Raw genomic sequence first — 23,731 nt, 5'->3', positions numbered from 1 at the left:
GTACCGGGAGTAGGATGACCGCTGCCATTTTTCAGGACCTTTCATCTTCGGCTTGAAGTTCTGTGCGATTTTCCGGCTTTGTGTGGCTATTTAGTATTAACATTTTAGGGCAGTTTCATTTCCTTTAAAGTAAAGCTCTCCAGATATGGTCTCCGGACCAGCAGCATCAGCATCACCTGGATAATTTAGAAGTACAAATTATCAGGTCTTACCTCAGATCGAATGCATTAGAAAAGTTTTGTGACTGCTTCAAAACATTGTTTCCCTTAATTCAGATGCTGGAGGAGACCTTTCAAATGGCAGCTTAGCATAAGCTAATATGTTTTTAACTTCACGTTCATTACCAAAGCCAAATCAGTGCTTAGGCCTTACCCACTCAGAACTTGATGCCGGAAAGTAAAGTGAAAACAGGTAGATAGATAGGTAGGTAGGTAGGTAGGTATATAGATAGATGTCTATAAAGGGGAGGTCTTAGAAGAAGGGTTTGGATCAACAATGAAGGCAGAATTTACAATTCTCCGCAGATTTTATTAATAATAACTTTTCTTTTCAGACTTCTTGCCATCTTCTCATTCAGATTTTTCTTAGCAAAGGTAGTCCATGGCAAGTAATGAATTACCTATGTCTGTAACGGAAATAAATTCTATTTTTATGTTTATAAACTCAAAAAGTAACATGAAGTGCAAACATCTTGTTTAGTTTCTTCCCCTCGGTAACCTTCATTTGATGAACCAGTGTGTAGCAAACCAGTATGAGTTGGATTTGGGTGGGATCCACACAGTCATTTTCAGGCAGACGAGACTTCCTAAGTTCTATGGATAGATTCATATTGCCAGTTATTTTATGCGTTCATTTCTCCTCTGCCTTCATGTCTCTCCCCTGATTGAAGAAATAAGAAGGGTTTAGTTATTAGGTGCCATTTTGCCATCACCATTAATATTTTCTATATAAAGAGGATTCTTTTTACATGTGCTTCTATGATAAACTATAGGAATTTCTACTTCAGTTCTAGCTACACTTTAGTAGCATTAACACATAATAAGTCATGCTTAGTCAAGAAATATCACTGAATAATGTGATCTTTGTTTCAACTTCCCCAACTGCTCTTCTTGGGTGGGATTCAAATAGTTCAAAAGCTCATATTCTCTCCCTTTCATTTTTGACCTGAAAATATTTGAACACTCTAATTTGCATTTTAACTCAGTGAAAAGGAAAATATAATAACTGTTAAATTTTGCTAAGTGCTTACTAAAAGTCCATCACTGTTTTAAGAGCTTTACATGAACTATCTTAAAATAACTTTAAGAAGTGATCTACTATTATTATCCTCTTTGTATAGATGAGGAAAGTGAAACCCAGAAAATCTGAGTCACTCATTCAGTTGAACCGTTGTGACAACTCAGTAGTGGCCTCTATTCCTGTAGTTATAGATATTTGTGCACTTCAATTATGTTAGAAATTATGTCATGCTGCAAATACTTTTTGAGAGTCTGCCATGTGCCTGGAACAGCCTTAGGCATTAGGAAACCAGCAGCAAAACAGGTGAACTCCCTGTTTTTATGGACCTTACAGTCTTCAGGATTGGAAGGGGAGGCAAACAATAAACAAATTTAAGATAGTGCTAAGTATAATGAGGAATGCATACAGCAAGTTAAGAATGAGGATAGAAGGGTGCCATTTTACATTTGATGGTCAGAGAAAACCTCTCAGATGTGGTGACATTTTCATCAATCTGCTTAATCCAAAACCCAAGAAATGTGAGAAATATTTCAGTTATTTGACAGGTATTACACACAACTGAGACACCAAGTATATGACAAGGCCTATGTACTTATGTCCCCTTTTGGTTTTCTCTCTGTCTTTCTACCATATTTTGCTTTTGGTTTCTCTTAGGTCTCCAAGCTCTTTCCCGACCCACCTTTTCTTTTTCTTTTCTTTTTTTTTGAGACAGCCTCTGCCGCCCAGGCTGGAGTGCAGTGGCTCCCTCTTGGCTTACTGCAACCTGCGCCTCCTGGGTTCAAGGGATTCTTTGGCCTCAGCCTCCCATGTACAGCTGGGACTACAGGCGCATGCCAGCAGGCCTGGCAAATTTTTGTATTTTTAGTAGAGACAGGGTTTCACCATATTGGCCAGACTGGTCTGGAACTTCTGACCTCGTGATCTGCCTGCTTCGGTCTTCGAAATTGCTGTGAGCCACTGCAGCTGGCCCCTCCCTTTTTTAGTAGGAGTTTGCTTCTTCCATTCCTTTTCTGAGTCCTTCTCAACTTCTCTCACCTTTTTTCTCATGCTGTCCCCAATTTCCTAGAAAGTAATTGTAACTTGGCTATAATATTTATAAAATATTGTTTTGTATTTATAAATAATATTTTGACATTTTAAAACAGAATATTTTATTACTCAAAAATTAGAATAAATATGTTTGCCTTGATGCAATTAATTTGGTAGTTCCTGTATGAGCCCAAGTTCATTTGACTTTGCTGAAGATTTCCAGAGTATCAGACACACTTCTTTAGGCTTTAGTGAAAGACAAAGGTAAATGAAAACAATTAGCTGTAAGTCTCCTTAACTGAGCATTCCAGGAGGTCAAGGACCACCATATCTCTCTGTGTATCTGCAGTGCCCAAGCCAGTACCTAGGAGTTTTGCATACTTCATGAATTTCCTTACAAATCCTTCATGACTAATTTCTTCTATTTGGTTTCTTTTTTTTATACCCCTCTCTGCTGAGTTAATCTTACTAATCTTACACTTGGAACTTTTTTTTACTATTAATCATTAATCTTAAGTTTTAAATATTAAATTATTAACTTAGTTTTAACTTCTTGTGCAGTTTAAATTTCATTAATTTGTTTTTTCCATTTTGAAAAATTTTTTCATACTCTACAGTATTTTCTAGGATTTAAAATTTTTATTGTATTAATTTCTCTGCTTCAGTTTGTTGTTTTCTTTAAAAAGGCCCAATCTGTTTGTTGGACATTCTAACAATCAGACACTAGAGAATTGCTTTACAGACTGCAGTTTAAGATTTATCAGATGAATTAATACATTCAATGCATATTTTTAAAAAAGTACCTGCTATGTGCTGGGATAATGTTTTATATAACCTGTAGAGGCACTACTTTGTCCTTTACAATATCAGGGAAAAGTCCATCAGGATAATATGAAGGGATTTTATTGGGCTTTGTCTCTGTGGATAGTGGTCAATTTTAGTCTGAATTGTCGAAATTCTTAAAGGTTCTGCCATTTATAAAGGTATCAGAGCCAGGTGATTGTACATTTGATTTCTATGTAGTCTTTAAAGCACAAATGCTTTTTACATCCAAGCATTTCAAATATAAAAAAGGTATAGTGGTTTTAAATTATGTCAGTCAACTTTTTTACATTTTTTTGCCTTATCAAATTTTTATTTTTACTTATTTATTTATTTATTATTTTTTTAAAAAAATGGAGTTTTGCTCTTGTTGCCCAGGCTGGAGTGCAATGGTGTGATCTCGGCTCACCACAACCTTCGCCTCCCGGGTTCAAGCGACTCTCCTACCTCAGCCTCCTGAGTAGCTGGGATTACAGGCATGCACCACCACACCCGGCTAATTTTGTATTTTTAATAGAGACAGGGTTTCTCCATATTGGCCAGGGTGGTCTTGAACTCCCGACCTCAGGTGATCTGCCTGCCTCAACCTCCCAAAGTGCTGGGATTACAGGCGTGAGCCACTGGGCCCGGCCCAAGTTTTTATTTTTATACACTTTTTTTTTTTAATATTAAAAAGGAAAGCACAATTATCACAAATTACAAAGGACTAAAGCAGGACTAGAATAATAAATGAATCAATTCAGCCTGGAAAGCAGATACCTTCAGTAATATTAATGTTACAATACAAGCTCATTCAAGTATTTTACGTCGTCTTTTTTTTTTTTTTTGTCCTTTTAAATACGATACCCTAGCCCATAGTAAAGATGATATACTATGAGCGTAAGGTGGAACCTTCTCTACGAAGCCAGATGACAAGTTTTTGTCTCCAGTGAGAAATGGCTCTGAGTTCTTATCTTTTCTACCATCAACATGCCTGAAGGGGGATAGGGTCCAGGCTGGGGAAAATCCAAGGACCCTTCAACATGGGAGGATTCCATTCAGGAGGGTACCAGATAATTCAGATTACTCTACCTAGCCTTTTTTGACAAAATCAACCCTCACCCTCCATAGTCATCTTCCTTTGCTCTTCTCCTCACTTCCAGGGCCTTCTAAGCAGCTTACTTACTTTTGTAAAATCAATCACCAGGAAAAGGATTGATAGAACAACACAAAAATATTTAGCAACTTTGACATAGGGGCTTAGCACCTCTATCTGAGCCTCAGGGGTCTAAGCTGGGGGAGGGCCATCCAGCCCTGGGAGTGCATTTGTTCCCAGGTACAAGAGCGGGTGAAAGAGAAACCTGCCCCTTAACAGGGCTGAGACACACAGACCTTCTGATGTTTGATGCTCAAAGGTTGTGTTGGCATGGACAAACCTTGAAAGAGATATGATGAAAAGAGGGATCTGGGCAGGCTGTTGCTTTGCGTCTCAGGTCTTGGATCCCCATGGGAGGATGGTAGGTATGAAGTAGCTAGCCCTGATGGTCCCCGCCACTTCTGGCATGCTTGTCACAGATACATTGGTCCTAAATTCAAGTGTCTTCAGAAGTTGAAGATGTAAACTACTCTTTGCAACATTAACTCCTATCATGTTACCAAAAAAAAAAAAAAAAGAAAGAGAAAACAAAAAGAAAAAAAGAGAGAAAATAATGTAAAGAAAAGCAAAAAAGGGGCCGGATGCGGTGGCTCACACCTGTAATCCCAGCACTTTGGAAGGGTGAGGCAGGGAGATCACCTGAGGTCAGGAGTTCGAAACCAGCCTGGTCAACATGGTGAAACCTGTCTCTACTAAAAATACAAAAATTAGCCAGACATGGTGGTGCATGACTGTAGTCCCAGTTACTCAGGGAGGCTAAGGCAGGAGAATGGCTTGAACCCAGGAGGCAGAGGTTGCAGTGAGCTGCGATTGAACAATTGCACTTTAGCCTGGGTGACAGAGCAAGACTCTGTGTAAAAAAAAAAAAAAAAGCCCCCTCTGCTCATGCCAACCACCAATCTATGTTGAGATGAAGTCCTTACCTCCCTGCCCCAAAGGGGCTTCTTCTTTGAGGAATGTGTGTGAAGAAGATGGCAGCTCCCTGACCTGGGAGTAAACTCCAGATAAGAAGAGCCTTTCCCCACATCCCAAGGTTTCTTTGTGCCCCCAGATGCAGCAGAGGAAAAAGAATGAAGTTTCTGTGGTGCTGGATACAGTACATGACTGCATGACCTGAAGGAAAGGAGGAATAAAGGGAAGGAGGAGGGGATCCAGGAGCCCAGTATCTGGTACGATGTGAAGCAGGCAACAGACTGAGCAGGGAAAGGCCTCAGATTCCACTGTCATAGCAGAGACCATGGTTTGAGACATGGGTCATAGGAACTGAAATGGGCTTCCCACATACCAACCACTGAGAGGTCAAAGGCAGGGAAGGGCCCAGGCTAAAAGCAATGAGATGTCCAAGGTAACAGACAAGCCTGTGATACTGTCACAGGCTGTGATTTGTCAGCCTGTGATACTGTCTCCTACTCCCAGCCTTTGGGCTCAACAGAGTAATCAGTTGAAAAGGAGGGTCAAAGACATTGAGTCAGTGAGCAACAGGACCACCAACTCCTCTGTGTTGCCCAGATCCCACCGAGAGTGAACATGTAGTTATCCCTGTACCCGACACATATCTCAGTCTTTGTGGGTCAGTCCTTCATCACACTCCCTAGCTTCTGATGACAGCAGACTTCAGCCATTCCACTGTCATTCACAGCCCAACCCAGTCAGTGACTGAGAAGAGAAGTCAGGTATACTCTATGTCCACATATATTCTCCTGCCACCGGGCTTCACCAGCTGGCAGGTTTCCCTCCCAGCCCCCACCTCCTTTTCATCCCTCATTCCCAGGTGAGGTCAATTGGAGGATGGGCAGAGATAGGTGGCTTACAGAGAGGGGATGCAAGATGGGGATACTCCACCAGACTCTAGTAGGAGAATGGCAACTTTCTCCACTTTTTAAGAAAGACAGAGCCTCCTTGAGGTCTCAGAGATCTTTCAGGTCAACGCAGGAAATATTTCCAAGCCTCAGCTGTGGGTGTTCGCATTTTCTCTCTGGGGTAGGGGAGATGTTCAAGCTGAGAACAAGTATGTTCCAGATGCAGGCCAAGTTTGCTTCAAACAAACTTGGCCTTGGGGTTTCATGGGTAGGATGAAAGATGTCATGGCAGGATGGGGCCTGGCATGAGGCAAAAGCACGCAGAGTAAGGACACAACGGTAGCAGCTGTGTACAGACACAGGATGTCAGCTTCAAACGATGCAATAGCAGGGATATCTTGGCATGGTTCTCATCCAAGCCACCACCAACCCTTGCCTCCAGGACAGAGGCTGTGTACATGCAGCAGCCCAGAGAAAGATTCTAGGGAGTCCAAGACCAGGCACATCCAGAGAAGGTGGGAGCTCTTTAGGTTGGCTCTCCACCGTGGAAAACAGACATTTGGGTATTTCAGATTCCCACTGCACAATAAGGCAACTTAAAAATATTTCCAAAAACAAAAATCCAAGGGGAGAGGATAGACATCATTTTCTGTGGATTAGTTGGGGGATTTCTGATTTCTTATTTATTTATTTATTTTTTGAGATGGAGTCTCGCACTGTCGCCCAGACTGGAGTGCAGTGGCGTGATCTCAGCTCACTGCAAGCTCCACCTTCCGGGTTCACGCCATTCTCCTGCCTCAGCCTCCTACAGGCGCCAGTCACCACGCCTGGCTAATTTTTTTGTAGTTATAGTAGAGACAGGGTTTCACCCTGTTAGCCAGGATGGTCTCCATCTCCTGAGCTAGTGATCCGCCAGCCTCAGCCTCCCAAAGTGCTGGGATTATAGGCGCGACCCACCGCGCCCAGCTGATTTCTTGTTTTTTAATTGTTGATTTTTTTTTTTCCATTTTCCCAGGGACAGAAAGGTCAGAGAAAAATAAATCATCTTTCAATACTCTTTCCTGATATGAGCAGCATCTGTCTGGGCTGGGGAGTAAAGAGTGTGGGAAGAGGGGAGTGAGGAGAGGCTAGAATCTCCCCCCAAGCCCAAGTTTAGATCCTTTGGTTTCCTTCTCCCAGAAAATGGCAGATGGGCATGGTAGGGACAGCAGAGAGAGAACATGGTGATGACAAACCCTACAAGATCAAGGTGCTGGTTCTCCTGGGCTCAGGGGTGCCACTAGAGCCTTCCATGGGATGGTGCTGGGCAATGGGGCCTGCAGAGCCTTCTTGTGGGCTACATAGTTGGCTGGAAGGGACTGGAAGGGGAGCAGGAAGACATTAGGTTTGGGGACCAGGGTTGTAGCCTCCTAGCTATGGTAGGGCTGCAGATTTTGGTAATCCAGATGAACTATCAATACTTTAAAATTATATATGTATATAATTTTACATATATATAAATATATAATATTTATATATTATATATATATATAAAATATATATATCTATATATATCTCCCCCTTGCTCTCCCCACTTAGAAGAAGTTAGGATGTAAAGAATCATAGAGAGAGGAGAGGGAAGGGGATGTGGAGGCTCCTGTCCAGGGGTACTCTGATAGCCTAAATGGTGTGCACATTGCTACTCAGTACAAAGGCCCATGCTAATAACTCCAGGCCTGTCCTTTTTTTGTTCCCTGTCCTGGGACTGGGCATGGCCATGGACTCTTGCCCATCCCATCCCTTTCCCTGCGTCAAGCACCAGGGCTAAATGGTTTTTCACTTCCCCAAATGGGAGTGTTGGCTTGTCCACTTGTCATTTTCCAGGATGGGCTGGCCGGTGGGTGGTATAGAGGGCTGGCTGATCATGGTGACAGATCTGCTGGGAGACTGGGAGGGGCACTGCTTCCTGCCCTCACCCCTGCCACCTCCTGCTACCACTGAGTGTTGCTTGTGGTTGGCCTTCTCACCTATGGGGGGATCTACTCAGAAGTCTTCAAGATTTTGGAACTTGCTGAGGTATTTTTGCAGTTGGGGTCAATGTCCAAATTTTTGGCTTTGGAATATTTCAAGAAATTCTTTTACTATTCTTATCTGAAAGGGTGTAGCTTAATTCTACTTCAGGGTATGTGCCAGATTTCAGTGACTTGCTTATATTGAAAAACATATGCCAGATGAAATGGCTCATACCTGTAGTCTCAGCTACTTGGGAGTCTGAGGCAGGATTGCTTGAGCCCAGGAGTTCCAAGGTGCAGTAAGCTACATCAGGTCCCTGCATCCCAGCCTGGGTGACAGAGCAAGACTCTGTCTCTAATAAATAAATAAATAAATAAATAACGTTTAAAAAGTGTGAAGTGTGTGAGTTTCGAATCTTGTTCACAAAAGGCATTGTGGCTTATTCCTTCCCCCTTCTCTTTCTGTTTTCTCCTGCTAAGAGATAACAGTTGTTTGGTTTTTGAAGATAATCAGTTACCCCTCTAGAGAGGTCTAACGGACAAGGAACTGAGGCCTCCACCCCAACAGTCAGCTTGAACTTGCCAGATATGTGAGTGTGCCACCTTGGAAGGGAATCCTCCAGCTACAGTCAAGGATTCGGATGACTGTAGCCTATGTTTACAACTTGACTTCAACCTCAACAAGACCCTGAGCCATAACCACCTAGCTAAATCACTTCTGGATTCTTGACTCACAGAAATTAGTTTTGGGATAATTTGTTACACTGCAATAGATAACTTAACAGAGATGGAGAGCCCCACAATGAAGCTTACAAAGCCACCATAATTTTTATAATGAAACTTGATAAAGGTAAGCCCAAAACAGAACATCATAGAATGGGCCACGTGCAGTAGCTCATGCCTGTAATCCCAGCTACACAGGAGGCTGAGGTAGGAGAATCACTTGAACCCAGGAGGTGGAGGTTTCAGTGAGCCGAGATCATGTCACTGCACTTCAGCCTGGGTGACAGAGAGAGACTAAATCTTAAAAAAAAAAAAAAAGAAAAAAAAAGAAATCATAGAATGATTTTATGTGAATAGAAATGGAAAAAATCCATGAAAAATATTAACAAAATTTACCCAGCTATTATTTAAGATAATAATATAACATGACCAAGTAAGATTTGGACTAGGAATAAAAGTATGAATCAACACAAGGAAATCTATCTACACTTCATGGCAACAGGGTTAAAAAGAAAAAGCATATGATTTCTTCAGATGTCAAAGTGATCGAATAAAATTCATAAATCATTCCTAATATGAAATCTTAAAAGAAGAATAGAAGGAAACTATAGGGCTCGGCACGGTAGCGGACACCTGTAATCCCAGCACTTTGGGACCCCACGGCGGGCAGATCACTTGAGGTCAGGAGTTTGAGACTAACCTGGCCAGCATAATGAAACCTTGTCTCTACTAAAAATACAAAAACATTAGCCGAGTGTGGTGGTGTGTGCCTGTAATCCCAGTTATTCAGGTGGCTGAAGTGAAGGTGGGAGGCTGGGAAGTGGAGGTTGCAGTGAGCAGAGATCCGGTCACTGCACTCCAGCCTGGGCAACAGAGCAAAACTCTGTCTCAAAACAACAACAAAGAAACAAAAACCAAAAACTACATTAACACAGTGAAAAATGCACATACACATGCATGCACATACACACAAAAGCAATTATAAATTACCAACCACCGAAGTCATTTCTATGAACACGAGGAAAAAGACAATACCTGCTAGCATGTCTAATATGACATATTGTTTGTGATGTAGCTAGCACAGTAAGATGATGAAAGCAAACAATAAATACTTACTGGAGAGAATATCAAACATTTTTATTTGCTAATAATAGTACTATATGCAATTAAAATCAAGTCAGTCGTCTAAATATTGATTAGGATTAATAGAATTTGATAGTTAGCTAGACACAAAATTCACGTAAATAACCAATTGTCCAATTATCCTCCTACATACAGAATTTCAAACAGTGCTTTAGTGTGAGGTCATATGTCAATATGTAACAGAAATCACAATATTTTGAAAATCAGTATTACATCTGTAAAAATTTGGGGAGTTTATTAATTCACAGCACACAGTGACTCCGTTTTTTTTGTATAATTTTTCTGTTTAAATATTTACTTTTTTAACCAAGGCTTGCTTTGATGAGCAATACGTTAGTTTCAATTTTTATTTTCTTATATTATTTTTAATTATTAGTAATCCATCCATTCTAGAAAATTATTGGCCACGATCTTTTAAATCTCACACTTGCATCATTCTACCTGATTGTTTCTTCTGGTACTGTGATTAGATCCACGCCAGATCATATTTTACTACTAATTCCAAGTCTCTTTTCATTTATTTATTTATTATTTGAGACAAAGTCTCATTCTCATTGCCCAGGCTGGAGTGCAGTGGTGTGATCATGGCTCTCTTCAGTCTCAATTTCCCTGGCTCAAGTGATTCTCTCACCTTAGCCTCCTGAGTAGCTGGAACCACAGGCACGCACCACCATGACTGGCTAATTTTTTGTATTTTCAGTAGAGTCGGGCTTTTGCCATATTATTCAAGCTGGTCTCCAAATCCTGGGCTCAAGCTATCCTCCTGCCTCAGCCTCTGAAAGTGCTGGGATTACAGGCATGAGTCACCTTCCCTGGCCCTAATTCCAGGTTTCTTAACTCACTTTTGCATTTTTCTCTCTGCATTTCACATAATTCCTTAAGATCTGATTACATAGTTTATTAAATTTCTACTAGTAGGTCCAATTGGCTGCTGTTAAACTCATGCAGTAAGCTTTTTATTTTAATTTGTCTTATAATTATATGTTTATTTTCTATAATTTCTATTAGGTTCTTTTTTCAAGTCTCTGTGGTCACTTTTTGTAATTCTTTAGTCCTTCAATATATTTATAAGACTCTTTTTCTTTCTTTTTTTCTTTTCTTCAGATGGAGTTTCACTCTTGCTGCCCAGGCTGGAGTATAGGGGCACGATCTTGGCTCACTGCAACCTCCACCTCCCTGGTTCATGCGATTCTACTGCCTCAGCCTCCTGAGTAGCTGGGATTAAAGGCGCACACCACCACACCCGGCTACTTTTTTGTGTATTTTTAGTAGAGACAGGGTTTCACTATGTTGGTCAGACTGGTCTCGAACTCCTGACCTCGTGATCTGCCTGCCTTGGCTTCCCAAAGTGCTGGGATTACAGGCGTGAGCCACCGTGCCTGGTCTCAAGTCTGTATCTTGTTAATTCTCCCTTTTCATTCCTTTCATTTCCATTGTTTGTTGCTTTTTTTTTTTTTTTTTTCCAGAGACAGGATCTCAAACTTCTGGTCTCAAGCAATCCTCCAGCCTCAGCCTTCCGAAGTGCTGGGATTATAAGCATTAGCCACCACACCCAGCTCCCCTTGTCTGTTGCTTTTGTTTTCATTAGTCATACTTCTGGTTTCATGATGTTTGGTCAATTTTGATTGTGAAGCTGCTTGTGCATTTTGGGGGGTATATTTTAGCTGTGGCAATTTGTTGAGGTGTAAAGTGAAGCTTGTTTTCCAGAGATGACTTGTATTTGTTTCTACCGGGTGCTCAGGGGCACAAAACCAGCCTGGGATATGCCTAAATTAAATTCTCAGCTTGGGTGTTTGAATCCCTATGGTATGAATGCCAGGAATAAGTAAGCATCAAGGATGGCTTGTAGTCCAAACCTTAGCAGTGGAATCTATACTGCTCAATGTCAGGCCTCTGAGCCCAAGCTAAGCCATCATATCCCCAGTGACCTGCACGTATACATCCAGATGGCCTGAAGCAACTGAAGATCCACAGAAGTGAAAATAGCTTAACTGATGACATTCCACCATTGTGATTGGTTTCTACCCCACCCTAACTGATCAATGTTCTTTATAATCTCCCCACCCTTAATAAGTTTCTTTGTAATTCTCCCCACGCTTGAGAATGTACTTGGTGAGCTTCACCCCCTGCCCCCAAAACATTGCTCTTAACTTCACCACCTATCCCAAAACCTGTAAGAACCAAGGATAGTCCCACCACCCTTTGCTGACTCCTTTTTCGGACTCAGCCTGCCTGCACCCAGGTGAAATAAACAGCCATGTTGCTCACACAAAGCCTGTTTGGTGATCTCTTCACACCGACACATGAAACACTCAGAACCCAACTTCAGAGCTGACTCTTTTATTTGCATTCATCTGTGATGGGTTTGTATGTGTGTTTATTTCTAGTTCATCCTTCTACCCTGAGGTGACAGATTTTCGTCTGGTGTCTCACCTTCACCTAAAAAGATCTCTTATCAGGCCCTATATACCCTGGTCGGTTTCCATATAACACCCTAAAAATGAAAGTTAAGGGTTGGGTAAAAGCCAGCTGTAGTGCTTGGGGTTTAACATGGGCCAAATCCCTGGCTCTGATTTCTCTTTACTTTTTTAGACCCTCTTTGTTACTTTTAAGAATTTAGAAACTGTTATTCAGGTTTTTAGTTATCCGTTCAAGTACCAAGCTTGCCACGTTATGGAAAATGTATCCCATAATCCAAGATTTCATGTTTGTTTATGAGGGCATGAGGACATTGAGGGCATGAGGACAATGAACTTCTAAACTCATTCGTCTTTTAGACAATGATCATGCACCACCTAAGTTCTCCATCTCAGCTAACATTTGACTCCAAACCTAGCCTCATCCATCTCACAATTTTCATGTGGTAAATATTGGTTCCTTTCCTTATGGCCACTCCCTCCTTGTTCCCTCTCGACTCTTCTGAGATTCTTTTTCTCCCACAATCATCCATTCCCCAGCAGTGAAAACCTTTTGTCATCATTCTATCTTGTGCAGCAGAAGCTACATCCTGCCAGAATGAGGTTTTCTTTCCCTTCTACCTTATCCAGTCCTAGGTACTAAGGGGCATCTAGGAAAGGGTAAATTGTACTGCAAAGGGGGCTTCAGTCCTGCGGTAACTATTGCCTACCTGCAGACACCTTAATGACTATTTGGGTTTCTGCCGTTACCTAGTGAACTTTTAACCTGAAAGCTGCCAAAAGAAAACTATAAATTAAATAGCTTTCTGAAAAAGACGGTTTAGCAAAATAATTTTCAGGTGTCTCAGAAGTTGCTTCTTTTTTCCTGCACCTCAGCGCCTAGGATCCGCCTTTTCCTCCCCTACTCGCCTAAGAGCTTCAGAGAGAAACTGGCCCAATTACAAAGCAAACCAGAAACCTTTGTAATACTTCCGTGTTCAGCTCACATTGTCTTCAGCCTTTACTTGCAGTTATCACGTATCTGCATGGTAAAAATTTTACAAGAAAATGGGGGGCGGGGGTGATGGTGGAGAAAGCTCCAAACAGAAGGAAGTTGCAAAAGGGTGCTCTTTTGTGCTCAGGGTGGGCCGTCACCACACGAAGTCCCAGATCAACATCACGATCAACTTGGAAATCTGCACACGGAAACGAAAGAGCTGTACACTTACAGTACTTTCAGTTTATGTTAGTGTTATCTGACACTAAATGAGCTAATGATCTAGTATGTGCCCATAGCACTCAACTTCTGGTACCTATTGTTACTACCTATAATTTCCAAGTATTTCCTCTGCAGTACTAACATAACATTAAAGATTGGTAGTATGGTGCTGAGAAATCCAATAATCCCCCCTTTGAATGAAATTACAACTCATTTACTGAAAACATGCGTGGCTCTTAAAAGAGCCTTTGGGATTAGGTGTAAAGATGCTTACTTGGCAAAGTTACTTGGAACTGGTGTACTTGGTGACGGCCTTGGTGCCCTCCGACACGGCGTGCTTGGCCAGCTCCCCCGGAAGCAGCAGGCGCACGGCCGTCTGGATCTCCCTGGAAGTGATGGTCGAGCGCTTGTTGTAGTGCGCCAGGCGGGAAGCCTCGCCGGCGATGCGCTCGAAGATGTCGTTGACGAAGGAATTCATGATCCCCATAGCCTTGGAAGAGATGCCGGTGTCGGGGTGGACCTGCTTCAGCACCTTGTACACATACACGGAATAGCTCTCCTTGCGGCTGCGCTTGCGCTTCTTCCCGTCCTTCTTCTGCGCCTTAGTCACCGCCTTCTTGGAGCCCTTCTTTGGGGCAGGAGCAGACTTGGTAGGCTCAGGCATAGCAACGTTAATAATTACAACACTGTCGCAAACACCTGAGAAAATAATCACTCCCACCGATGCCCCGTTCATTTATAGATGCGGTATTCAAATGAGGTTAATCAGATTTCGTTTATGATTGGATTAATTTTCTTGTGTCGTCACAAATGCCAATGTAAACGACACTTAAAAGTCTACCTTTTCATTGGCTATTTCATTACTTTACTTTTACCCAATCAGAAAGCCCAGACCAGACTACCCGAGGCTACTATAAATAGTCGTCTTTAGACAAGTCAGCTGTGCACTTCTCTTGGAGCAGTTGTTTTTGAGATCACACTTTTTATTAGCGTTGTGGTGTCAGAACGTATACTGAAAGATACTTTAGATTAGGAGAGCTCACATTCTCTTTTCTTCCTCTAACAAATTGTAGGACTCGTTGCATACAGAAGTCATGGTAATTGGGATATCCCTGGAAGTCTGGCAGTTTTGCGTTTGGGAAGTCCTTCATCTATGCAAATGCTACACTTAAGGACCAAGTATTTTCTGCAGTGTCAATTTCTAATTTTTAGTTGTGGCAGTGGTTGAAATAGTGTACTATGCCACCTGTGTCGAGACGTACTCCTCTGCACTCCTTCAGAGTGTTCTCTATTCGGAACTCATACGTCCCAGCCTAGAAGCCCGGGAAAATCCCGACTTTTTTTCCCATGCTATTTGCAGGCCAGATCTCGCTAAGTGTTAAGTACTACGGAGGTCGAAAAGGGTTTTAACTCCAGTATTCGAAAACGCAATAAAAGCTCAATGACGCGGCTGCACTCCTGCTTGGCCGACGGAACGCGAAATGAACCCCTGGCCAAAAACAGCTCCTCCCTCCCGACTTTGTTCCCGGGAGACCCGCCCCTCAATAGCGGCGTTTTTTTTTCCCGGCCACACCCCCTGATAGTGTAACAGCTCTTTTACTGAAAGCGGTGGGTGGCTCTGAAAAGAGCCTTTGGGTTGTGTTGAGCTTCTAAGCAGTTGGCCAAAGGAACTTCCTACTTTTTCTTGGCTGCCGCCTTCTTTGGCTTGGCTGCCTTGGGCTTGGCGGTCTTTGGTTTAGCCGCCTTGGGTTTCACTGCTTTGGCCTTCGCTGGGCTCTTGGGCGCCTTTTTTGGCTTGGCTGCTTTAGCCTTTTTCGGGCTTTTCGCTTTTTTGGCTCCAGCAGCCGCAGCCGGCTTCTTCGCCTTCTTTGGGGTCTTCTTGGCGCTCTTCTTAGGGGTGGCTGCCCCCGTCGCCTTCTTGGGCTTCTTCGCCGCTCCTGTAGGCTTCTTGGCTTTGGCCGCGCCTGCCTTTTTAGCTTTAGGCTTGGCTTCCCCGGAGGCCGCCTTCTTGTTGAGTTTGAAAGAACCCGATGCGCCGGTGCCCTTGGTCTGCACCAGAGTGCCCTTGCTCACCAGGCTCTTGAGACCCAGCTTGATGCGGCTGTTGTTCTTCTCCACGTCATAGCCAGCGGCTGCCAGCGCTTTCTTGAGAGCGGCCAAAGATACACCGCTGCGCTCCTTGGAGGCGGCAACAGCCTTAGTAATGAGCTCGGACACGGGGGGCCCAGACGCTTTGCGCTTAGCCGCACCTGCGGACTTGCGAGCCTTCTTCTTCACGGGTGTTTTCTCGGCAGGGGCCGGAGCAGCGGGCGCGGCAGGCGCAGTCTCGGACATGTTGAAGGCAGGCGTGAGAGAGAGAGCAATTCGAGCCGGAAGCAGAGGCACTGGCCGGGACTCGGGCCGCGGCGCTGCGCCCGCCCGTTTATATAGGGCGGAGCTGCGCCGTGATTGGTGCGCTGTCCAGCCCGCCTCGCTGGCAGCCGCAGAGTGTCCTCTCGGATCCCGAGTTGTGTTTGTTACACCTCAAAAAAAGCCAAAAATATAAAAATTGTCTGCACCGAACTACCCGGTTTTTCTCAGATAATGATCCCCGAACCCTCAGGCTTCACGCAGATCTCAAATTATGAGGAAAGCACAAAGCCTTGTGCCAAAAACTTGCAATATTTCCCGCCGTGCTTGGCAAATTTCAACTCAGAGAAACAAAACTTTCTATTTTCTTCGTAAATTATAAACCGATCTTTAACTGTGGAGTTTTCTGACCTCTCAAATATGATTCTCCAAGTGGTTAGCTTCTGATATATCCAAAAAGCATGCCACTGGCATTAAGATTTTTATTACAAATCTGCACTTAAGTGAGGGAAGTAACACAGGCTCCTCGGAGAGTCCTGCCTATTGAGCCGAGGGCATTTGAGTTCATCAAACTGGTTTAGTTTAATGCTAAACAAATTATTCCTCATTTGACATTAAGTTTTGGACCCCTGGGACATCAATCTATGCAGCCATGGTTTTACATCTGTCCGCTATATCTGAGTTTTAAAACAATTCCTTTGGATAATTCTTTCCCTTTCTGCTCCCAAGGGTTGGGGGCGGGGCTGTTGCTTCTCTCTTCTCTGGACAACTGCTCCATGGATTGAGATACCTTGAATTCAGGGTATTTGGGAACGAAGGGAAGTCCAAAATATACTCAGGGTACAGAGTTGAAAAAAGATTAATTTTCGAATGTGATGTTCATAAAGTCACTGGAAGTGGAAGTGCACTTTTCTTTAAAGCATTTGTCTGCAGCCTTGCTGAGTGCTTTTGGCATATGCTTCAGAACCAAATTGCAATAAAGTAGCTTAGAGCTGGAATTCAAACATTGATAATAAGGGAAAATAAATAAGAACTGTATATTGAAACATATGTACTCCCATTATTAGAGAAGCCCAGCCGCTATTATTACTGAATAGTTGAGGAATGACTAGTCCACTCACCATGTATGGTTTCAATCCCCCTGAAGACTGTATCCCAACGCTTCGCAGAGCGCAATAGAAAGAAAAATAAGTGACATGTAGTGATTAAATGACAAGTTCAAATTTCGATCTCAGAAGCAGAGCTTTGAGAGTCTATCTAAGCTATTATAAATCATTGCCCTCTGAAAACATCCTTTGAACAATATCTGAGTAAATCTCTTTAGGTAGTTGCCCAACCAAGAAGAGTGTATGTAGGTTGGCAATGAAAGCCCAACTAAAAGAATTATTTCTGAATAACGGTATGGCTGGAACAGTATGGGTGGAACTACAAGCCACTTATCATGGAAACAAAATAAAATTTTGCCCAATGCTATAAGTTGATATGATACTGTTCTGTGGACGTGGCTGATTGTAATATGGCGTTGGATATCACTTTAAATGTTAATTTCATTGCCCAAAATCTCCAGACAAAAATTCTGCTACTGAAATAAAGAGAATATAGAATTTTGATATAACACGAGTGAAATGTGTCAACACAATACTGTTTAATGTTGAATTTGGTATAAAAGTGATGTAAATTATCAATGTTTTTAATATCTTCATGTGTAAATAAATAAAATTTAATTATTGCACAGCAGTGCAAAAGTAAATATGTCCTTTGGTGTTTATTGAAATAAAAAGGGAGATGGATAAATCTCCAAAACATACTAGGGAAACTGATTATATGGGCATTTGATTCCAGAATGGTAACATTATACCTATTTAATGACAACAAAAACCACTCCTGTAAATGGCTGAAAGTTACACAACACATGGAAGTTTGCTTTCACATGCCTCACTTTATCCAGTGTATTCCTCATGGCTAGGAAGGAGTTAAACTCCAAATTCTGTGGTCTTTCAGTTTCCACTGCTTGCCCCCTTAAACTGTGGTGTGTTTTCTTTTCTTTCTCTCTTTTTTTTTTTTTTTTTTTTTTTTGAGACAGAGTCTCACTATGTCACCTAGGCTGGAGTGCAATGGCGGGATCTCTGTTCACTGCAACCACTGTCTCTGCCTCGAAATGCATGGGCTGGGAGCAGTGGCTCACGCCTGTAATCCCAGCACTTTGGGATGCTAAGGCGAATGGATGACCTCAGATCAGGAGTTCGAGGCCAGCCTGACCAACATGCTGAAACCCCATCTCTGCTAAAATAATGATGATAATAATAATAATAATAATAAAGTTAGCCAGGTATGGTGGTGTCCATGCGCCTGTAATCCCAGTTACTTGGGAAGCTGAGGGAGGAAAATTCCTTGAACCAGGAAGCTGGAGGTTGAAGTGAACGTGCTCTTGAGCCTGGGTGACAGAGATTGAGGACTGGCCACTATTAAATCAAGCATCTATTTGATATTTGTTGGTGATGAAATATGAACAATAACAAAAGGCCTCAGTTTCTTATTGATCAGTGGGCTGGCTATCTCAGAACTAGGTGTGTGTGCACACACACATGTTCATGCATATGTCTTATTTTTTATTTTATTATTGTTTTTTCAGATGGAGTTTCGCTCTTGTCACCCAGGCTGGAGTGCAATGGCGCTATCTCAGCTCACTGCAAACTCCGGTTCCGGGGTTCAAGCAATTCTCCTGTCTCAAAAGCCCAAGTAGCTGGAATTACAGGCGACTGCCACCACGCCCAGCTAACTTTTGTATTTTTAGTAGAGACAGGGTTTCACCATGTTGGTCAGGCTGGTCTCCAATTCCTGATATCAGGTGATCCACCCACCTCGGCCTCTCAAAGTGCTGCGATTTACCGGCTTGAGACACCTCGCCTGGCCCATGTGTTTCGTTTGTTTTTGAGACTGAGACAGAGTCTCGCTCTGTTTTCCAGGCTGGAGTGCAGTGGCAAGATCTTGGCTCAATGCAACCTCCACCTCCAGGGTTCAAGCAACTCTACTGCCTCAGCCACCTGAGTAGCTGGGATGACAGGCACCCACTACCACACCCAGCTAATTTTTTGTAGTTTTAGTAGAGACAAGGTTTTACCATGTTGGTCAGGCTGGTCTTGAACTCCTGACCTCAAACTGCCTTGGCCTCCCAAACTGCTAGGATTACAGGCATGAGCCACCCAGTCATGCATGTGTTTTAAACAGATTATGAGACCTTGTTCAAGATTATTCTGATGTCATAACTCTTCAGTAGGTCCTCAGAATCTGAATATTTATCAGATTTCTCATGTCACTCTTATGCCGGGCCAAGTTTGGGAGCTCTGCTGAACTCACTAGAGATGACCAACAGGGCAAATGTGCTTCCTGTCATGTGAGTTCTCCCATGGATTTATGGAGATCTTAGAAATGATATCCATGCTGAATATGACCATATATTGGAAAGACGGGTCAGCATTAGTCCAATCTTGACTTCCTTTAATTCACACCTGCCTGGCCACTATAGTGGGCTGAAGAAGGAGAAAGGAGAGTAAGTAATCATCCAATAAGTCATTATTTTCCAACCACAGAAGGTAGACTGAACCTTGGCTTTCTGTGAACTACTTGAATCCTCTAGTACAGCATCTACATTCCTTATCCTTTTTATCATTTTTAATGATAGTTATCCTTTCCATTTGTTGGCTACTGTACTATGTGCTATCTGCAAAAAAATTTTTTTTTTCCACTACAACTGGGCTGCAGCCTGAGCTACCTGCATTCTTACTTAATCAGTGTAAGACTCCTCTGTTATGGATAGTATCTCCACTTTATATAGGAGGAAATGGACATGCAGAGGTTAAGAAGTTATCTTGAGAAAACTAATGGTAAGAGGTACATTCCAGATTCCAGCGCACATTGGTTTTACTTCAAAGCATGTATGCTTATTAAACAGTGTTTTCTCAAACTTCAGGTCTGAATACGCATGAAAAGTTGTGAAATCAATTTAGTTGTCAAGGCCAAATTATTTGTCTTTTTAGGGAATTAGAATAGAATATAAAATACCAGTTTTCACTGCATGTAGTTTTAGTTATATACACAATTCTTTGTTTTAGGCCCCTAAGTAAAAGACATTTCTGCTGTGCCTATTCACATGTCTACAGTGATAGTATGTCTTCCTTGTGCAATTTCTTGAGCTTTTATAGTCATAAAATATTATCAAGTATGTTATTCTTTAATGAGCTAAGAAAGTAATTTCTTATCATTGGCATTTTTAAAGTCTCTAAGGTACCCTGAGTATTGGAAAATGGGGGACACGCTAATTGTTTTTATTTTGGACATGATAGCAGTAATATGCAACTACAAATATGACTATGAACTAAGGAGAACAATGTGCTTTGCAGAAAAGTTGAAAGAAAAGAGAAGATTGTGCTTGGTTGCTTTTACCTCACAGTTCTTCACTTGAAGAGCTTAATTCTGAATTTCTGTATTTTAATATAATGTTACCATGATTGTTTCATTAAAGACAGAGTTTGGAAAAGAAGTACTTTATACTAGATAGATGGACTATATATTATCTTCAACATTGTTTTCTTTTTACTTAAGTCAATAATTAAAGCTGTGATTTGCACAACCATGGTTATTTATCACAGCAATATTTGGAATTATAAAATATTTCAAACAACTTTAATGCCCCAACATAAGAGAGTGGTTGGATAAAGTAGGATGCATTTACACAGTGTAGTAATATGCAGCTACAAAAATGACTAACTAAGATCTCTATGAACTAGTATAAATTCCAGGATATACATTTAAGTGATAAGGCAAAGTCCAAAGTAATATACAAAATACAATGACCTTTCCTGAGAAAGAAGGGAATATAAGAAAACACACAATTTTTTATTCATTTGTGCACAAGAAATATAGAAATGATAAACCAAAAACTAAAAATCATTGGCTACCTGTGGGAGGTGAATGAGAAAGAAACAGGGGGAAAGAAGGAGGAATGGGAAAAAACAGTAAGGACTTTAAGAAGGGATTGAAACTTTTTTGAGTATACCTTTTCATATAAGTGACTCTTACAACTATAGTAATGTTTCATATACCAGCAAAATAAACTATTATACAAACTATTAAAACTGATAGAAATGGGGGATACAAAATGGAATACAAGGAATTAAACAAATAAACCAAGCTGTATTAACCTAATAACATAGTAACACTTAAGGGAGGGAAGGAGATAAAAGTTAACCTAAGTAACATTGGAATACAATATTAATTGCATACTCCCTGGGCAGGGGCGTTGGTTTTCGCCTGTAATCTCAGCACTTTGGAAGGCCGAGACAGGCAGATCACCTGAGGTCAGGAGTTCGAGACCAGCCTGACCAACATGGGGAAACTCAGTCTCTACTAAAAATAAAAAAAATCAGCCAGGTGTGGTGGCACGCACCTGTAATCCCAGTTACTTGGGAGGCTGAGGCAAGATAATCACTTGAACCAGTGAGGCAGAGGTTGCAGTGAGCCGAGCCGAGATCATGTCACTGTATTCCAGCCTGAGTGATAGAGCAAGACCTCATGTCAAAAAAAAAAAAAAAAAAAAAAAAAAAAAAAACAAACAAAAAAAATTTACTTGCATACTTTAAGGTTAAGACAAAAAAAAAAAAACCCATATATACATATACATACACACTGTAATCTAGTATATATGGATTAGTATAGTATACACTAAATTTAGTTAAAGTATTTGTTATTAATATGGGTTATCAATTCTGAAACTACTTTATGTGCACATTACTATTAAGCAAATAAGTAAAATGATCTCTTTGTAGATAATAACAGTGTTCTCACCGGTGGAAAAATAATATTAACTAAAATGAACCCTGTAAAAAAAAAATTAGCCAGGTGTGGTAGTTTGCACTTGTAGTACTAGCTACATGGGAGGCTGAGGTAGAAGGATCCCTTGAAACCAGGATTTCAAGGCTTCAGTAAGCTGTGATTGCATCACTCACTCCAGCCTGGGCAACAGAGCAAGAACTTGTCTTAAAAAAAACAAAAAAAAGGGCCGGGCGCGGTGGCTCAAGCCTGTAATCCCAGCACTTTGGTAGGCTGAGACGGGCGGATCACGAGGTCAGAAGATCGAGACCATCCTGGCTAACCCAGTGAAACACCGTCTCTACTAAAAAAAATAGAAGGGCGTGGTGGCGGGCGCCTGTAGTCCCAGCTACTCGGGAGGCTGAGCCAGGAGAATGGCGTGAACCCGGGAGGCAGAGCTTGCAGTGAGCCGAGATCACGCCACTGCACTCCAGCCTGGGTGACAAAGCGAGACTCCGTCTCAAAAAAAAAAAAAAAAAAGTATTGGATTTTAACATATATGTTTATATGTTTATAAATAAAAAGAAGGGAAAATTCTTCCTTCCAGTATAATTGCAATTAGTAAATGTAGAAGGAAGGAGGGAAACAGAAAATGGTCATTAGGCAAACAATATAGTGATCTTGCCTCACATAAAATCCATCAATGGATGCTAAAATTAGTGGGCAAATTTTAGGAAGCATGATTTGCTTCTCCAAGTTACCTTATCAACTACAAAGGAAAAGATAATAAGTTTACATTGAAGAATACTAGCAATCACCACCTTAGCTAAGTAAACATCACAAAGTAAGAAGGCATCTATGTATCATAAACTCATTGCATTGAGAAGGACATTTTATCATTTTTGTAGTATTTCCTGTCAAAAACACAGAAACTCACTACAGTAGGGGGGAAAAAAAAAGACATTCATTAAGGGATATTCTTCAAAATAACCGATCAGCACTCTTCAAAAGTGTGAACATGATAAATATAAGAACAGACTGCAGAACTAATACAGACTTAAAGAGACTAAGAAACAAATAGTGACTAAATTCAGTGTGGGATCCAGAACAGGATTCTGACACAGAAAAAGAACATCAGTGGGAAGATGTGTAATATTTGAATAGGTCTGAAGTTTAGTTAACATTTTAGCAACGTCTATTTCCTATTTCTGATCATTGTATATGGTTATACAAAACATTAACATGAGAGGAAAACAGTTGCTGAAAATAAGAAACGTTGTATATTATATTTGCACCTTTGTTTTCGCAATTTTTTGCAAAAATAATTCTCTTAGTATTTCACCATGTTACAACACTTTTCGCAGGGCGCGGTGGCTCACGCCTGTAATCGCAGCACTTTGGGAGGCGGAGGCGAGCAGATCACGAGGTCAGGAGATGGAGACCATCCTGGCTAACACAGTGAAACCCCGTCTCTACTAAAAATACAAAAAAAGTAGCCAGGCGTGGCAGCCTGCGCCTGTTGTCCCAGCTACTTGGGAGGCTGAGGCAGGAGAATGGCGTGAACCCTGGAGGCGGAGCTTGTAGTGAGCCGAGATTGCGCCACTGCACTCCAGCCTGGGTGACAGAGCAAGACTCGGTCTCAAAAAAAAAAAAAAAAAAAAAAAAAAAAGAATGCTTTTCATAGGTGGTAAAAAGAAAAAGAAAAAAATGCAAAACACCAAACTGTGATACAGAGAGTCTCCATAGTGGTGGAAATACAAATTATTTTTATTATTGTATCTAAACCTTTATGTGTTTTCAAAATTTCTACTGTCAGCATGGATTTCTTTATTAGCAAACAACATGTTTCTAGAGCTGGGCTCACGCCTATAATCCCAGCACTTTGGGAGGCTGAGGTGGATGGATCACTTGAGGTCAGGAGTTTGAGATCAGCCTGGCCAATATGGTGAAACCCTGTCTCTACTAATAATACAAAAAAATTAGCTGGGTGTGGTGGTAGGGATTACAGCTACTCAGGAGGCTGAGGTGGGAGAATCTCTTGAACCCGGGAGGTGGAGGCTGTAGTGAGCCAAGATCCT

The 23,731-nt window shown here is 41.7% G+C and overlaps 2 protein-coding genes across 4 annotated transcripts; both read right to left on the bottom strand.

Annotated features, from left to right (window-relative positions):
- Positions 1-790: 790 nt before the first annotated feature.
- On the bottom strand, positions 791-14,248 carry LOC126953513 (histone H2B type 1-M-like). 3 transcript variants are annotated; one of them, XM_050788946.1, is made up of 2 exons: positions 13,771-14,248; positions 791-879 (listed from the first exon to the last, which is right to left on the bottom strand). In XM_050788946.1, the coding sequence occupies exon 1, from the start codon at positions 14,230-14,232 to the stop codon at positions 13,780-13,782; it is 453 nt and encodes a 150-aa protein (XP_050644903.1). In that variant the 5' UTR covers positions 14,233-14,248; the 3' UTR covers positions 791-879; positions 13,771-13,779. The 3 variants fall into 3 exon arrangements, with proteins under 3 accessions (XP_050644903.1, XP_050644902.1, XP_050644901.1); XM_050788945.1 differs by lacking the exon at positions 791-879 and adding an exon at positions 2,154-2,301; XM_050788944.1 differs by lacking the exon at positions 791-879 and adding an exon at positions 11,315-13,473.
- Positions 14,249-15,113: 865 nt separating this feature from the next.
- On the bottom strand, positions 15,114-15,907 carry H1-4 (H1.4 linker histone, cluster member). Its single transcript, XM_050788939.1, has one exon. It carries the CDS (start codon positions 15,828-15,830, stop codon positions 15,171-15,173), a length of 660 nt encoding a protein of 219 aa, XP_050644896.1. The 5' UTR covers positions 15,831-15,907; the 3' UTR covers positions 15,114-15,170.
- Between the last annotated feature and the right edge of the window lie 7,824 nt (positions 15,908-23,731).

Source organism: Macaca thibetana, chromosome 4 (genome assembly GCF_024542745.1).
Source record: "Macaca thibetana thibetana isolate TM-01 chromosome 4, ASM2454274v1, whole genome shotgun sequence".
Lineage (NCBI taxonomy): Eukaryota > Metazoa > Chordata > Mammalia > Primates > Cercopithecidae > Macaca > Macaca thibetana.
The sequence above is the reverse complement of the archived record's forward strand: the minus strand, read 5'-3'. Positions and strand labels throughout refer to the sequence as shown.